Raw genomic sequence first — 18,472 nt, 5'->3', positions numbered from 1 at the left:
GAAGGGCAGAAAGAAGACAAGAGCCAGATTCTTGTTGGAGGTGCTTGGGGATGAAATTAGTCAATGGACATTCTGATTAGATATGATGATTTATTTATGACCTTGAGAGTCAGCAAAATACAGAAACAGCCCACAGAGGTTGTGCTATCTCCATCCTTCGAGATACTGAAAACTTGCCTGGACCTCCAGAAATCTCTTCCAGCCGTACTTCTACAATTCTGTTCTACAATTCTACTTTATGACCCATGGCAAAGAAAGCTGCAGAGTAATGAGTGGAGACCACGACTCCCTGACTTCCAGCAGATGAAATGTCTTTGTTATTACAGGCACTTTCTGTATTTATCTTTAAATAAATGCTAAATCAGGACAGATTTTCTACAAATGCTTCTGCAAGCAACTAAACAACAAAGGTATTTATTTTTTCCCTGAGTACAGGAGCTAGGATCAAACAGACCCTTAGGTATTATAACCTTCTGCTAAAGGAGAAGTATGTTCATAACAGCAATCTAGTATCAGAATACCTCATCAAACCCTTTCTCTATCACTAATCACATGCACAGTAACATCTGTGCAAGCCAGTTGGCTGTGGACAGCTCCTGTGGTTCTTGAAAGACTATTTCTTGGCAGGTTCTGTTTTTTACTCTAATTGAAAGGTTAATCAAATCAGTCATATTTGTATGTTGGCTAAATAAACACACTGTCTCCACTGATGATGAAACAGATGCATTATCACTCACGTTTCCCACAGGGTTCATTTGTTCTATGATTGCATTCAGTTTTCTTCAAGTTTCTCTATGCAGCATCTGACAGCATTTTGGATAGTTTTCATAAGAAAATTTACCTTTCAGATGCTGTTGCATTCACGTGTCTCTTAACTCTCATAGTCTTTGTGAGAGGTGTTATATATCCTTAGCACTGCCTGGTTGTGGAAAAGGTGGATTAAGTTAATCCTAAAAGAGGTGAGAACTCTTATTAAGGCACAAGTGCATTATCAAGTCTAGCAGTTCATGTTGCTGAGGCAGAACCTGCTAACACATTCAAACCTGGCTTCTCCCTGCCTCTCCTCCCTTCAGTGCCAAGTTTCATTCTGCTGAAAGCTGTTTTAGCAGCTCTTGTAAGCTTCCAGAAGCCACTCCTGCAAACTCATGAGCCTTCTGCTTGATTTCACGCACAGTTAAACAGTGCCACTGACTCATTACACACACACGTGCATCTCTCTTTGAAACCAGCATTTACATTTGATATGGCTCTTCATGGTTTGTAAGGCATACAGTAAATATGCCGAATGCATGACAGGTAGAAAAATACTTATTCAAGTTAAGTGGTCTTCTGTATCAACAGTTTCAAAAGTCCAAAAGGTACAACAGTTGATACATGTTTTAAAGGATGAGGCATCCAAAAACTTTTTGCAACCTGGTAATTAGTATAATGAAGAAAGTCTAAAAGCATACAGAGATTAACACGGATTTATAAAATTTCACTATAACAAATTTTGGGCAGGAGGGGAAGTGTACTTTTTTCTCCATTTTAAAAATAATATTTATGCAATGCATTACTGAAGTTCTTTAGGGTGGGATTCATCTCACCTATTTTTTGTGTTCTAAAGGATACAGATAACTAAACTAGTTTGCTAAACTGTTGGGAGGTGCTCTCCCTGCAGGGGTCTTTGACTAAGTCAGGTTTTAGAGATATTCTCTCCCTCCACTGACAGTAAAGGGAGATCAGACTTGTCAGGTCTATGTGTCTGAACAATTTAAGTTGTTTGCACAACAACTCACCAACCAACAATGAACTCCCACTGTATTCCTGCCTTTTTTTTTACTGTTTTTAAAAGTTAAAAACATAAAATCATGTCATTTACTTCCAGCCTTAAGCCTCCACATTAAAGACTTTTTCTTAATCTGTCTTGCAATGAAGGGGAAACTCTGTTATGGAGTGCTGAAAAGCTAAAGAACACATAACTCTGTCATTATAAGTAAATGGCATCTGGGGAAAAGTACCACTTTCACCCACCCTGTACCATACCTTTTTAAGTCTCCAATGCACCTAAAACCACCCTGAGCCAAAGCATAATTTTCTTATTTACTACATTTTGTCACCTTACCAAAGGTCACACTGATAGAAATGTTACCATTATTTTCTCACCATGCAGCCCCTTACTGCTTACAACAGAAACGCTCAATACAGGAAAAAATCTAGACAACTGATGAACCCAGAGCCAGCATTAATAGGCAACAGGCATAGCACCAAGCTCTGTGACACTTCACTCACCTTGAAATTTACCATCAGTGTGTTCTTACAACTTGAATTTTTCACTCCCTTAAGCACGCTGTTGAACTGAGGCATAGGAAGAAAGGCAACAGAAACAGTGGTCAAGTATCAGGTGGATTTACATTTTAAGCCATAGCACAAAACAAATTAGTAATTTCTCTGTAGAAAGCTTTGCATAAACTAAAAAAAAGCAGCTTACCTCCCTTTAAATATGACTATTTGCAAAGGCTTCCCTGTAAAATGGTTCTGCATAAGAACACAAAAATGCTTGGAAAAGACAGCATGATAGTTTGAAGTATTTTTTTATATTGTATTTTGAAGTGTTCTGTGAATGGTTCACAAGGTGCTACAATACACTTGGTGCTGTACAGACAAGTGAGTATCTGCACTCCCCCACCAGAGTTGAATGCTGATGAAAGAATAAATGTTTTTAGGATTATTTTTTCATCTACTACAATCTAAACTGATAAAAATGGTAAAGTCAGATTACTAGAACTGCATGTGTATCAGGAAATACAACTGAATATAAATTTGGGGAGACTGGTATTACATATTTATTTAGTAAAACTCACTATACAAACAGAAGTTATCACAACAGCATAATACGCAGGGTTATAATTTCTCCTTCCTTCTGCTGCTTTGTTTCAGTAAAAACACATATATACATTTACAATTATTTCCCTTTAAAGCACTGGAATTTCATATATTAAAACATACCTGGTAAAATAAGCTTAAAATAATTTTACATTGCTTGGAAAAAGATTTGAGTAATTTACTCTTACCAGAGTGCCGTTGTTGCACGGTATTCAAAAAAATAAGTCACCACTAAAATATAGAGTGAAACATTTAAAAGTACATTTATTTAAAATGTGGGCAAAATATCAATATAAAAGAAAATAGAGTATAAGAAATAAAAATAAAGTACAAAACATTTTCATCTTCAACATCCATAATTTAATAGATAGCAAGCCCTTTATTTTTACATCCAAATTACAGTTTTGGCTGAAGTACCATCATTTACTTTAAAATGTTTAAAAACAGGCTAATCATAATACCTAAAGTGGGCTCTTTTAAAACGGCAGTATAATACAAAACATAGTAAATTATGTTTCAGCATAATAAAATCACACATCCTAAAAAAGATGCAGTTTATTTTTGCTTTCCTGCTTTAAACTGCTCATCATCTCTAGGAAAACAGCTGGAAAACAGCATCCACAGGAAGTTTTAGTTGTTTTGTACAATGGCTGAACAGATAGATTTAGTGCTCCATGGATTCTGAAGCAGTAAGGCATTTTGCTATCCATCAAGTAAATTTATATGTAAGTTTGTTAAGAAAGAACAACTTTAAGAAATGACTGCAAAACAGAAATTATATTTAAAAACTACTTCTAAAGACATAGAAACCTTACTGGTCCTACACTGCCTTTATCAAACAGGGTTTATAATCTTCCGTAAAAAGTTATTTTCCTTATCTGCAAGTAACTCATGACAAATACTTTCCTTAGTGACAAGGTTTTTTTCCTGTTGCTTAACATTCTACTGCTGTTACTTGCAGACAATCCTGTCTCCCACCTTCACTGAAGCACTTCCTATCAAAAAAGTAATTCCACTTTGAATTTAAGCTAGGCCTCTGAGTGTTAAACTACCCTCCTGTCAACTAAATGATATACATCCTAATGATTAATAAATAATTGGTTCCTAGTTAAGAAAAACTTCTAATAAACAACACTTCCGTAAGCAGTTGGCTGCCTTTACACAAAAAGGATATGATTCATAATCCAGTGTCTGAGTAAGCACCCCAGTCAGGACAAACTCAGCATTGTGGACATCTGGAAATATCAAAAACATGCACACAGTTTATACCCTAACAAAGACATCCTTTCTCACTCAGCACGCACAGGAGGGGCCATTCTGTACCTTTCTGCTCTTCACACAAAGGTGTAAAGGAGCAGTGCCCCACCACTACCAGGGCACTACCGTTAGCCATCACACACTTCACACTGCAAATACTATACTTCCCTATGCACATCTTTGTTAACAAATACAGCATGTCTTGGGTTCTCCTCTGAAGTGAAAACCCCCAAATCTTTAGCTAACTTGAGGAATACTGAGACAGTAATCTTGCCTCATGCAGAACTGAATCCTCAAGTTCAAGCCTACCCTTCCACATTTATGTTGACCTAGCTATAAAATACCTCTGTTAGAAATACCTAGCAAGCAGTCAGCTCAGATTCCTCTGTGATTTGCAGCATAGACCATGTATTCCTCTATTATTATATGACAGCTTCAAAAGGTGTCTATACTTATAAAATAATAGTAATTTAAAAAGAAAAATCAAAATAACAGCTATACTGTTCAAATTACATTGATAGCTTATACATACCTATGCCTCTTGCAAAATACTCTCGACATAAATGGAGGTCATTTTCACAGGAAATCAAGATTATCTCTGGCAAACTCTAAAAGAAAGAAACTAATGTTAAGCTCAGAACACTGTAAGGTATTACAAGTAAATTGCAGAAAGCAACACTCTACACACTTTATTCTGCTTATGCTCCATGAGTTTTCGAAAAGAAGGTTGTTTAGATAATACTTTTCCTCCTGCGCATTCCACAATAGCTTTCATGGTGGAAAGACTAGGACAAATTCCAGGTGTAATGTAAAAATATTTTCCCTAAAAAGAGAAAAGAAAGAATAAGAAAAAACATTATTTTGTTAACCAATTTCTGGAATGCATTAAGTTTTTATTATGCTGCAACTTTTCTCTTATACAATCATTTAGACTGCAAAACTGAGTGAAATGTAGTATTTAGACTTAATAAAAAAAGACATCGATTCTTATTCATTACAGGTTGTAAAAATACCCTTTTTAGGTGGTTTGCCTCAATAAAGAATCTCAAATTCAGTTAGGCTGAAGAATCTCTAGCAACTTGGATTTTCAGAACCTCTTTGCACTGTAACATAATTTTAACCAGAGGCGTGAAAACCATCTTGCACCATCCTAGCAAACGGCCAAGTGATACCTGCAGTCTTCAAGGAGAATCAGACTACAACTCCCTAAGGCTGAAGTGCAAACTCACTCTCAGACTCTCATTTTTATGGGCAAGTGCTCTGACTGCCAGGCTGGTGTGAAAAAGAAAAGAGTATGTCCCTTCCATAAGCTGCTTTTTACAAGTAACAGATCAATGTTCTAAATTTGATGAGGGAACAAATCCTGTTAAGCATACTGAGTGTATACTGAGCATATTTTGTTCACTTCGGCAGGACCCCATTACTCAGAGGCCTTAGATCCATCCCAACAATGCTGAGGCAAGAAATAGAAATAAAGTAAAAAATAAAATTAATAGCAAATGCTTCACATTACATCCATCTGTTTTATTGCCCTCAGCTACAAAACCTGTGCTCCCAATGTTAAAAAAAATAGGTTGAAAAGCTCCAAGTATTTAAATGCCATTTTAAACTGCATACCTTGAACAGTGGAGCTACTTGTGCTCTCTTTAGGGACTCCTCTAAACTAAAGCTGAAAAGCACCTCAGCTTCAGCATCTCTAAGCACAAAGTTCTGCTCATCTGAAAAAGAAAGGCTGATGATGTAGCACACAAATCACAAAAACATCCACATAAACCAGGATACAATCTGATCAGAAAATGTTTGTGTTAGGGCGACTCTAAATAGTAAACACCTACTAATTTAAACATGATTATAATACCCTCTTTTATCAGGCTTCTTACAAAGATGAGCCACAATTACTGGGAGAATAAAACTGTGTGTATTTTACGCTTGCATACCTAGTAACAACCACTGTGCTATAAAGTCCCCTTTTCTAACTTACTGGAGGAACTTGCAAACTTCTATTTGTTGATTCTCTACAAAAAAGGAGCAGAACGATTAAGTTTAAGTTCAAATCACTACGACAACCTATGGGAAACCAGAAACTGTCTTCAACTCCTCACGCAGTCTTAACACAGCAAACTATCTCTCTCTTTCCCATGTCCTGTAATTCAGCTGATTTTTTTTTGGGGGGTGTTCTTATTAGGGAGGGAATTTCAGTCTTAGCTTCATCTTTCCACAAAAAGCTATGCCAAACACATTTCTGATCAGATTCCATCCAAAACACCTAAGTTCAAAGAACAACAACAACAAATTTATATAGAGAACAAATTGGTCTTTCCAAGGACAATTTTGATAACCTGCAAGATATGGTGTTAACACTCTTCCATAAAACAAAGAAAACTAGTAAGACAATTCTTCTAAACTACTGCCACATTTTCCATCACTGTACTATATACAGAAGCGAAGGCAGCTCACTAGCTAAAATTCTACTGGATTTCAGTAGGGAAAAGTACTTCAAGTACTAGATCAAAATAGTCATCCTTCTGAACGCCCAGACCTTCTTTACCTTCTAATAGCTTTCAAATGGATTGATTTCTCAGTTCACTGATGCTGAACCAAGCAAGTTACCTTCTCCAGATTTATAGAAATGCTTGCTGGTTTATTGGTTAACTATCCATAGATTTAAGTCTTTGTGATGGTTATGCAGCAATGTTATATATTTGGTCCTTATACACAGATTACACAAAAAACATAAAACAGTTATAAAACAAATAATCAGCCTTTAAGATTTTCTTCAGCTCCAACATCCTTGTCAAATGGACTAAAACCATCTATTTTATTTTCAGCTGTCAACAGAGAAGCAGTGTAAACACAAAGTTGGTATCTTTCAACACAGTTATGGTAGTAGACTAATTATTTAAATGCATTTTTGTATGTATCTTCAACAGTGGCTTAGTGGTTTGCAACTTATATTTTAGAAAAGTTATTGAAACCAAAAGCATTTGGGGCTTAAAAAGTAATGCAACCATAGGTTAAAATCTGCAAATGTCTATATGAGAAAGAAACACAACACGTAACATCCAACCATTTAATCACCCTAGAACAAACTTCCAAACTATTTTTTTCCACATCACTTAATGTAAAGAAACTGTATCAGATGAAAATTAAATGAAACAAAATGTTCCCTTGAAAAAGAACTTAATTAAAAAAATACATAATTTCTTCTTATGACAACTTTATTTCACAATACCAACGTAACTTTCTACCTTAAGTGAAATACAAGCTAGCTGCTAGGATAACTGTTTAAACATAACAAGAGTTGTGAACTAAGCTAGCCAGATGTGTCACAGACTAAAAATCTCTGCTTTCAAAACCGAACTCTTTAGAAAACTGGCAAAAGACGCTACAGTCAAAAGTCAAAACAACAGAATGTATTTAAAGATGTATGCCATCGTTGCATAGTTAAATCAATAAACCTTATCTTTACTATAAAAGTTGGTATTAGTTTAACTTACCAACAAACTTCTGGCATTTGAAACACTCTTCTAACCACTCTGGAGTTACGATGTGCTTGACTACTGAAATTGCTGTCAGGAACTTGACAGTTCGGGTCACTTTACTGGCAATTAAATGGGTGCATTTCTGGGCAGAATCTGCTACTTCACCTCCAAGGATATACAGTTTCTGAAAGTTGTACAAAACATAAATCAGAATGGAGAAGTCCTCTAAAAATTGGAGGGAAAAATGAAGTCATAACATCACTGTCAGATAAAACTAGGAAGGGCATACTTAAAGCTTAGTCATCAGCTTTCTTTGAAGCATTTGGCATTACAGATAGCAAATACACTAGAAAAATCTTGGGTCTTATCCAGTACCCCCACTACTTTTCTCACCTAAATTTGGTCAAAAAGTTTGCTGATTTAAAAAGAAATGTGAAGGGGGCTTTTTTAAACAGTCATATGTTAAAAAACCAAACCAAATCAAACCAAACAACAAGTATCACCGAAGTATGAAGTAGTTAATTAAAGCAGAACAGTTACCAAAGAAAACTCATTTCACATAAAACTACACTCTAACCTCAGCCCCAGTAAGTACAGGGATTTATCCACTAGATGTATGTTATTCAAGTCTTAGATAGCAAAAATTCAACATCAAGAAAAAAGGTTTCAAATATTTCAATGTAGTTCAGAAGAGACAGACATCAAAGTCACCTTAATGAACTGTTGAACTTGCATAGGTTCAAATCCTGTGAAGAGCACCATTGGCGTCAATTCTGGGGTGAGTTTTTTAGTAGGTGGTGGTAGGTCTTCAATCCTACAAAATACACAAAATACAGCAGAATGTGAAGTTTGACCCCAAATTGTATTATTATTTTAGAACTAGACAAGCACACTCCTGCAATTTTAATCAGTGGAAATACTCAGATGAATGAGAATTGGGCAAGATCAATGTAAAGAAAAAATTTCTATGCTGAGAACAGGACATATTCTCCTGTTTCTGGTTCTCTCCCAGTTCTCTTACTACTTAACTCCCTAGTTATTATTTTATTCCTGCCAGTTGAGTAGCTGACAATACGCAAAAAATGTTGCTACTTATTTCAATCTGTAGGGCACAGGATGGAACCTTTTCTGTAGAAATGTAAATTACGGACTACTGGTACTGATTGCTCGCTATTCTTACCTTGCTCTTTTGGAAGATGGCTGAAGACTGGATTCATTTTGCTTTGGTTTCAAAGGCAGCCTCACACCCTGAAATTAAGATCATCCACATGTTTATACCTGAACTGGGCAGGGAAACCAGCTTCCATTCTGAAAGATGAAAACTATTCACTGATATTCTGAGACTGTATTAAAGGAAATTAAACACAAACGAGGACAACATGCTACTGAATGCATACTGGTATATCTATTGATTACACGACTGTCTCAAGATCAATGCTGAGCATTAATCAAAGTTCGTCCATAAAGTTATGCAATCATTTATGTGAACACCAAATAAAATATCGTGAGACTTTTTTTTCCTTCAAATCAAGCTGATAATAGTCAATGGAGATCCCAAATAAATGGGAGACTGAAAAACCTGTCCATTTGTTAAATACATTAAGACTATAATAGTCTTCCAGGTGCTAAAATATCAACAGAAAATACTGGCACCTGCATTATAAACACTCAAGTTCCCCAACCACATAAACAGAAGCTCCAGTGGCTGCTCAGGTTCTCATTGGACAGATACTCCTGACTCCCCAGTATTAGATCCACCACCAGAACATTTGCCTAGGAGTAAAGAAATACAGCTTTTCGGTTCTCCTTGGGCTGAGTAACTTGAAACCACAGCTCTTACTTGCAGGAGCATGTAACATCTATTCCATTTTAACCTAACATAACTACACCTGAAATTTAATTAGGAATGCAAGAGGCATGACCAGGAAAGACAGGCAGTGTTATTCCAGTCTTGCTGTGAGAACAGTCCTTCGGGAGGACCAGGCCACAGGGGTTTGTTCCCTTCTCTCAGGGACACGCGTTTTTAAGCTATACTGTCACTAGTAAGAGCAGCTGGAAAGAAAAGCGCAGGTGCTCACTTTTGATAGACGTTTTAACTATGAAAATGCAAATGATACATGGCATCAACACTGTCTGACAGACAGATGTCATCAAAAGATGACCCCATACTTTAAATCCCAAGACAAACAGAAATGCCAACTGTGAAGGCAGTGAACTATCTTGTCTGACACTTCCACAAGCCCAGAATTTTCTATTACCAAATCATATTCTTCACACATGGGCATCCTGAGGGGAGCTGGACAAGATTACCTCCAGAAGTCTCCTTCAACCTGAGTTACAAGATTCTCATTTCACATGGGCAAGAGGGGTAATATAGTAAACACAGAAAGGGAGGTACTAAAATTAGGCTTTCCGACCCCTAAGTTTTCTCAGTTTGCTACACAAGTCAAAACATGGACCATCCCCTGTCTGAGTCATACAAAGAAGGAACACACCCGATTTCAAGATGAGTTCAACTGCAGTGTGGACACAAGGGGTGGTCGCAGCAAACCCAAAGCTAAAACAGTTAAAATCTATTTTAAATACTAATGGTGCATATTGTAATTCTTCAAGGATTTTTTATTTTGCCACTAGTAGAATGCATGCTTCTTCAGGAAAATATGAAGTACACAACTTTTTAAAGGCAGTTAATTTCCTAAAAATTAATTTCCTACAGGCCCACAAAATAATTCCACAAGGGTCTGCAAGTACAAGAACACTTCAAAGTTATGGCCAGGGATACAGTAGTCGCTATTTCTAAAGCGGAAAGGTATTGAAATAACAAACAGTGCTCACACCCCACTTAAAGTGTTAGTACAAATTAAGTTATGACAGTTACAACTGAGATAAAAAGTGATCCAGAACACAAAATGCATGGCAAAACGTTTCTGTGCAATATGTTTGGTGCAATGTGTTATCTGACAGTCATCTGTTGTACAAATGGACTGAAAGGTCACTAGCTCAAATTGGGACTTACTTACGTCAAGACAGACATTGTGAGAACAGTTATCAAGTATAAATCAGAAATGGGAAGAGAATTTACAAACGGAAGTAGTTTTCTACATATTCAGAACAAGGAAACAGTTCAGAAGATGAGCTGCAGTTTTCACCTCAGCTCTTACACCTGTCTCACGTTTTTCATGTTTCACAGAATACACTACATAAAACCAAAATGGTTTTATCTTTTTTTAAGGTACATTCTTCGTGTATCTACTGTTGTTCACTTACACTGCTGTTATTTCCACAGTTATCAACTACACCTTTTAAAGCAAGATAAATTTTTCATTTATAAAATACAAGGAATATATGCCCATGGTTTTAGTCCTTAGAATATTCCAAAAAGATGGTATAAAGTAGTTCCAGCCTTAATTTATCCCATTTAAAATTTAGTCAACATTCTACAAAAATTCTTACGGTTTTTTAGTGCTCTGCCTTAAAAACCCTTATGTGGTCCGATTTTCAGATAGTGTTAGGTACTCACTCAAAAACGCTAAGCATTTTCTAAAGGTCTGATGTAAAAATTTGCATATCACAGTGCAGGTTTTTAGCTTTGCAAAAGATTATTTCTCAGATTTTCCAAATTAAAATAGAACATGAGTAGGGAGGTTCAGTACAGGTCTGTTTAAGTCCCTCTGGCACGTGGCTCACACCATATACACAGGTGCTCACACAAAAAGCACTAAAGAGTAATCTTCTAAAAATACCTGTATATATACAATAATTCAACATACCATTAGAAGTTCTGGTGATACCTTTAATGGCACTCTCCAAGCATCTAGGAAAACAAGAACAAAACAATAATGAAACCATTGCAAAGTTGTTCATAACAGAAGAAACACACTTGTATTGATTAAACAGGTACATATAAAATGCTACAGAACACAGGATTTGAGAACTGAAACTCTTACCCAAAAGGTTTAGAACTAGATGTTGACTAGGAGAAAGTGGATCTTGAAGACTGAATACTGTATACCGACTGTGCTGTATCTGCCGTAAAGCTTCAAAATTTCCAAGCAGTATGTCACAGAGCCATTGCGCATTTACACATGGTATTCTCCACTCTTTAGCTTTCTCATACTTCAAGCCATTGGGCCTTAGTGTGCAGAGATAAAGAAAAGAAATTATTTCAATAAAACAGGTAAAATAGCAATTTCTAATAACAAACCTAAAATACCAACATTTCTGTGTTAGCCTATTATCTGTGTTAACTGTGACAAAGTAGATACTTTGAAAAAATACTTTTGCTTTACATGCTAGAACAAGTCAGTTAAAGGAGTATTTCTGCTCAAAATGGAATCAAGTTATGGATTTAAATTAATTTTTCCTCCTTCAACATTTTAAAACATTTTTAAAAAGATATTTTACTTAGAGATGATGTAGAGTCAGCATCACTTATAAAACACTGTAAAACAGTGAAATGAGAAATTACTTTTCTTTTGCCTGTCTTCAGTAGGCCAAATTTATCATGTATCAGTGTGCAGTAATTTAGTTCAAGAAAGAGTTTACTGCTATCAAATTGCAAAATTGATTAAAATTAACATTCTTATAATGAGAAGTAATTAGCATCTCACATTAAGAAAAGCACTATCTGGCAACAGGCAACTGAGAACGTGAGCACTGCAGAGATAAACCACTTACTCTTTACAGATGAGAACCGTATTGCTGCGACACAGGTAGCCTGTGTATTTGGCACCTGCTAGGTAGGCCATTAGTTTGAGGTCATCTCTGTCACTATCAACAAATCCTGTCACAGAGATTATCTACAGATAGAAAGGGACAGTTACAGGTAACTGAACACAGATAGTACTTACAAAAGACTGCTGTTGAAAATATTTTTCTGTTACTAACTTTTTAACATTACAGTGTAACACACAGTATCATAAATATGGTATATAAGCACTCAATTAAAACATCGCTTGTAGGATAAATAAAGTACAACTTAAAGTGACGTGTTTATATATAGACATTTCAGGTTTCCAGCACTAGTTCTGAATCAGGAAGAATCATCTCCTTTCTGTTGGTCAGCCTTTTCTCATTAACAAAGACTACAGTTTTACTATGAAGAGCTCACAGCTCATTTTCTTCTTGCATATGTCTCACCTCTTCTGCTGCCATTTATATTCAGGGAGACAGAGAAATATTTATACTTACTTCCCCTACTCTACTTTTAAAAATCTACCCTGCCACAAAGCCAAATAAAGTATCCTAGCTGATCACAGGTGACAAACTGTAATTCCACCTCTTCCTTTCTTAGTCTTGCCAAGTTTTCATTTTTGCCATTCTCTCCTTATATTTAGGAAAAAGCACTGGCAATTTTGTTGCTGATAATAAACTACAGTTATATATTACATTATGTAGTTATAAACTATATTATACAGTTATAAACTACATTATATATTACATTTCCTAACCACTGTATTTGCATGCATAATGTTATAGTCTAAGTTTCCCAAACAGATATTACTTTCTGTATCTTTTAGAACAGAGTAGCAGTAAGGCAATTATCCTGTACGTCTGCATTCAGCACAAAGAAATCCAGTGTCAAGACATACTTTGGCATCTTGTTTTATGTTGCACAGTGTATTTCAAGATTCTGTCATCTGATTGAACTGCAAGTTTATCTTCCAACCCCACAAAATTCAGCTTCCCCAGTGTTCCTCATTGCACAGAGATTATTGGAATTGTGACCTCCTATTCTCTGATTAACAGCAGGGGCTTCCTTTCCTGGTATTTGCTACGTAACAACCCAGAAAAAGTAATACCCTCAAAATACTGGGTTTGAGAGGCATATTTTGTTAAACATGCGGTTACGTCAAAAACTAGGTGTCTTGGATTCCTGTTAGCTTGCTATGTGTAACTTTGCACCTCAGTTTCTAAGAGAGTAATTCACAAACACAGGTGTTACTCCTCACCACTCACAACTCCATGAGGCTTGTAAGGCACTCTGAATCACCTGGCAGTTATGCATCACAACACAGGACCTTAAGATTAACAGAAGCTTTTCTTCTGAGACAAAAGAAGTGTGTATTTTGCTTTAAGTAAGCACTTTCTAGCTATATTTTTTTAATACTGCTCATGTAATAAATCAAGCATTTGTTAGAAGTAAGCTTTTTATTCTCACATGTTGAGAGCATGGCTTTCCTCCCGGTGGAAATGCCACTGGAAAATGAAGGGCTCGATGAGGCGGTACCATTTTCTTCTTCTTCAAGATTGAGTTCAGCCAATGTGCTGTAATACATCTCTTCCTTTCTCTTAAGGCCTATGAATACATACAATAACAGCTTTTAAAAAGAAAAATACATCTTTAAGCTTTTTCTACAATACAAAGCTTTCATTTAAATAATTGGTTTTTCTCTACTTTTTAACCATTGTCCTTCTCATAACATCTTTCTCAGTGTTCTCTGGAATGAATCTGTTACATGCACGATGAAATTTTGTTACACCATAAACACAAATCACAAAAAGACACATAATGAAAAACTTCAATTTTAGATTTACAGTCTAGGCATGAAGTAAATACTGAAAAGCACTACCTTCTCAGTAATAAAATGGAAGCATGCATGAATATACATTACTGGTTTGCTCACCTGAGCATACATGTTACTGACTTGGCTTTCACAAAGAAGATGTGTACATCTGCTTGTAAGAGTAGGGTCCACTGTCCCACCATGTGCTTGAATGATCTGGTAAGAGAACAACCCCCAAAATTCTAATATATACAAGAATTTTAATATTACCCTAAGAAACAAACAGTCTGAAATTAAAGTCTACTTTTTAGGACACTGTCACCATTAGCACCATTTCAATGAAGTTACCCCCCAAAAAAGGTTTGTTATCTAGCTTAAAAGCATTTTTGGAAAAAAAATAATGGAGAAAACAAAAGTAAATATGCACCTTTTCACTGAGCTACAAAAAGTCTATCTTTTTAGAATCAATTAAAAAAAACAAATAAAAATACATAAACAAAAATAACCCTTCTCACATTTTTGCAGTGTAACTATTCAACAATTTTTCATGAACTATTCAATTCTATCTCAGCAATAAACACAAGTGCTGTTAAAAATGTCAACAGCTTACTTGATTATGCAAAATTGTAGGGAAAATTCAACTATAAAATCCATCAGAAGTTTCTGAAGAACATCAAAGTCCTCTCATTTAGGAAAGGATACAATCAGATTTTTCTGAAAAATAGAAGTTGGCAAAAAATAGAAACGCTCTATTCCTCCATCTTATTCACCCAGGTGGATACCTCACAAGCTACTAAGTGCCAAAATAATATGCAAAAAAAAGTCTTTTTACACAAACAATTTAAAGATACAGAGCAATGCAACATTACATTTGCTGCACTACAGCTGCCTGATTAACAGCATAAATACTTGGGAAATAGTTAAGGCTATAACTTCTTTAGCCAATGTTCTGACTAAAGACCTAATTCAACAAGGTTGCACATCTAAAACATTTTTATTATTTTTCTGGCCAGCTGCAGTTAAATAATGGTTTTTAGGTTGTAACACAAACATTACACAAAAGGATGCTTAAAGACAAGTGAACAGTGCTGAAATAATCCCAAACATTCATTTTAGGACTCAGTTACTATGACATTACTTCATCACAGTTTTTAAAAATACAGCAGAATCTTACCCGTTTCCAGGTTGCTAACAGCTGTTTGTCAGACATCTGTTCTGGGTAATCAGCAATTGCAAAGACACAGCCCAGCAGGAAATACTCTTCTGGAACTGGAATAGTTTGGCACATAAAAGAAAAATTAAATACTTACAAGTGTGGGGAGTTCATCTCGGAACACATTTGCTATACTAATCTTTCCTATTACCAGGTTATAAACGTCATTCAATTTTGAAGTAAATCTGTCTTGGAAAAAGTAGGATCCAAAATTTCAAAGCTGACAGCCACACCTAAAGGCACAGTTCAGCCCAGGGTCTGTTTTGGTTCTGCGTGGGTTTTTTTCCTGGAGGAAGTGAGGCTAAAGGGGTAGAAGGGGCACCAAAAGGAAAACATAAGGCAACAACTTACTCTTTTATATAAATCAGCTATGAATTGTCCAAAGAGTCAAAAAATCTTTCAGTTCTACTAGCATTAAAGAGTTCAAAGCAAGGTATGACAACTTTATATCTGATACTGAACCCTCATTAATTTACTAGTATTTCCAAAATTTAAGCTGTCTTTCCAGTTGTTACCTTCTTTGAAAGCTTCCCCTTTCCCCTCTTCCAAAGGAAAAAAAAAAATTAAGAAATGTATGGTATGCATAGACTAACATGGTTCTTATAGCATGATTTATATGCTAGTGGCATAAAGTATGTATTTGACAAAGTAAAGTTCTCAGTTCTCTCAGGCTTTTCAGATTTCTGGATCATCCTTAGTTATAATTTAAATGTGTTTGCCTAAAAATTAGTAAAACAGGTCCTGAGCCATGAATGGTATTTCTAAGTTTTACAATCCCGTACTGTAAACACAGCATTATTTTTTCATATTCTAACCCACATTATGTCATGTCATTAGCCACTTTTTCCCAGGATCAGAAGGCAATAATTACGAACTCTCTGCTGCTGGATCGTGTCCATAAAGTGGCTGCTGCTGCAGTTGTTGCTGTTGCTGCTGGTGGTGCTGTGGCTGCTGGGCTGCAACTTGATGCTGTAGTGCTTGAGACGTCTGCGTTAAGTGTTGTGCTGCCTGATTCTGCATCTGTTGCTGCTGATGCTGTTGGTGCAATCGCTGTAAGTGCTGCTGCTGCAATTGCTGCTGCTGTATTTGCTGCTGCTGATGTTGCAGTTGTTGCTGTTGCAGATTCTGTTGCTGCAGCTGCTGCAGTTGTTGCTGCTGTAGCTGCTGCTGCTGCAACTGATGCAGTTGCTGTTGCAAAGCATGCTGCTGCTGCTGGAATTGGAGCTGCTGCTGAGGCCGGTGGAGCTGCTGCTGAGCATGTAACTGCTGCTGCGGAAACTGAAGCTGCTGCTGCGCGAACTGGTGCTGCTGATGAACTTGCTGTTGCTGTTGTGAAAACTGATGAGGCTGTTGCTGCTGGAAGGACTGCTGGGAAATCTGGGGTTGCTGCTGCTGCTGCTGTTGTAGCTGCATAAGTTGTTGAGGTTGAAGGTGTAAAAGAGGATGGTGCTGTTGTTGCTGTGCTTGATGTGACTGCTGTAATAAATGTGTCTCTGGTGTTAGTTTCACTTGACTAAACAGCACCGCATTGGGATGTCCCTGTTGGCTATGATTTACTTGTTGTTCTAAACTTTTTGTAGGTGCTGAAAGTGATTGTAATATCTAGAAAACAAAGATTAGTTTTGTGACCTTTTAGTTGTCATTCAGTTTTAAAAAGATTTAAAGAACTACTGAGAACATATGATTCTCAAAAGAAAAGAACCCTATGCTTAAATACTTTATGAATCAAACAAAAATCTTTAACTGTTAATAGCAAAATTAAAAGATTGGACTTACACATAGGAAAGTGTGGAGCTACTAATAAAAGGCAATTCACATTTTAGCAAAATTTAAGATTAAAACCCATTCCTGTATTATTGATATCTCCAATAGCATTATGACTATTAACATTATATTAATAATGATATCGATCTACTCAAACAACTAACATTCATTTTACAATCCTGTTGGCTCAAAGTTCAAAGTTTAGTTCCATAGTCTTATTTTCTTTAACTTAAAAATTGCTAATACTGACTCCACTAATTAGAGCTGTTTGAAACATAGGAACTTGAAACAACCTGGCTTTCTTTCGAACCAATTCAGGAATATTTCTCTCTATTGTTTTAAACTGAATCTTAAAATACAAAGAAAAACATTGATCTGCTGAGTACTAATAGTTTCTTAGGGGAAAAAAAAAAGAAACAACAATCCATTCTTAAGAATATTAGATTTCAGGTTTAGACAGAGCACTGAAATAATCTGGAGTTTAATTTCATTTCAGATGTATAACTCACTGTTAAGGGAAAAATCATATCGCACCAAGCAGGCACAAGTTAGCAAGTGAGCTTGTAAAGCATCAGAAAATGGAAAACTGGGCAAATCCCCAGTAGATTAGGATGAGTTCTACATGCTTATTAAAATATTTTAATATAAACTACCTTTTAAAAATTAGAAGGAGCAACAGGGAACTCTAGACTCGCCATTCATAAAGTCTTTCAAACATGAAATCAGCTTTGGTGAATCCTGCAAAGCCTGTTGCCTTCACCCACACTATTGCACCACATACAGTGTAAACTTCAGTGATGTGTGCGTGGAAGAGAGGAACCAAAGCATATCACTAAAACCCAAAGCCACTTAACTGCATCTTCTCAATGAGACATCCATCAACTCTTCATCAGAGGTGGCTTAAGTGCTTTTTATAGTGTACTTCAAAACATCTCAGTTTTCATCTAAGTAATTTTGATGTTGTTGGTTATACCATACATTAAAAACCAGGATTATTAATATATCACCCATCACTAATGCCTAGACAGCACCACAGTACGAACATTCAATAACTAAAAATAAGATACACAAAAAGAATGTTTCCATGGTTCAGTACAAGGAGACATCTTCATGCTGCTCTCCATAAAAAGTCCCAAAAGTCAAAATTACAGAAGCTTCAGGACACATATTTCAAAATAAAGGGATAAAACTTTCAAAAGTATCCTAGTGCCATATTAAAAAAGTAACTTGGTATCTGCAAAATGCCTTACTATTACAGATCTTGCCATTCAAAAGAAATCTCAGGTTCAAATTAAACACTAACTTTTCAAGATTGTGCACCAAGACATGGAATCCACCCAAGACTGGTACCCAACCAGGATACATAGTACAATTTAACCTAGCCA

The 18,472-nt window shown here is 36.1% G+C and overlaps 1 protein-coding gene across 1 annotated transcript in view; it reads right to left on the bottom strand.

Moving 5' to 3' along the window:
• Positions 1-3,111: 3,111 nt before the first annotated feature.
• PAXIP1 (PAX interacting (with transcription-activation domain) protein 1) overlaps positions 3,112-18,472 on the bottom strand; it is a gene marked incomplete at its 5' end in the record, with an annotated part of 26,232 nt that continues 10,871 nt past the window's right edge. The window contains 15 exons of the mRNA XM_010193905.1: positions 3,112-3,590; positions 4,040-4,100; positions 4,655-4,730; positions 4,811-4,945; positions 5,740-5,840; positions 7,620-7,788; positions 8,316-8,418; positions 8,785-8,852; positions 11,375-11,418; positions 11,552-11,736; positions 12,282-12,403; positions 13,765-13,902; positions 14,231-14,326; positions 15,285-15,379; positions 16,199-16,925. Of these exons, the coding sequence (XP_010192207.1) occupies positions 3,575-3,590; positions 4,040-4,100; positions 4,655-4,730; positions 4,811-4,945; positions 5,740-5,840; positions 7,620-7,788; positions 8,316-8,418; positions 8,785-8,852; positions 11,375-11,418; positions 11,552-11,736; positions 12,282-12,403; positions 13,765-13,902; positions 14,231-14,326; positions 15,285-15,379; positions 16,199-16,925 (2,136 nt within the window). The remainder of the gene's footprint in view (positions 3,591-4,039; positions 4,101-4,654; positions 4,731-4,810; positions 4,946-5,739; positions 5,841-7,619; positions 7,789-8,315; positions 8,419-8,784; positions 8,853-11,374; positions 11,419-11,551; positions 11,737-12,281; positions 12,404-13,764; positions 13,903-14,230; positions 14,327-15,284; positions 15,380-16,198; positions 16,926-18,472) is intronic.

Source organism: Mesitornis unicolor, unplaced genomic scaffold (genome assembly GCF_000695765.1).
Source record: "Mesitornis unicolor isolate BGI_N332 unplaced genomic scaffold, ASM69576v1 scaffold6841, whole genome shotgun sequence".
NCBI classification, from domain to species: Eukaryota; Metazoa; Chordata; class Aves; order Mesitornithiformes; family Mesitornithidae; genus Mesitornis; species Mesitornis unicolor.
Note: the sequence above shows the minus strand (reverse complement) of the source record. Positions and strands in the feature narration are given on the sequence as shown.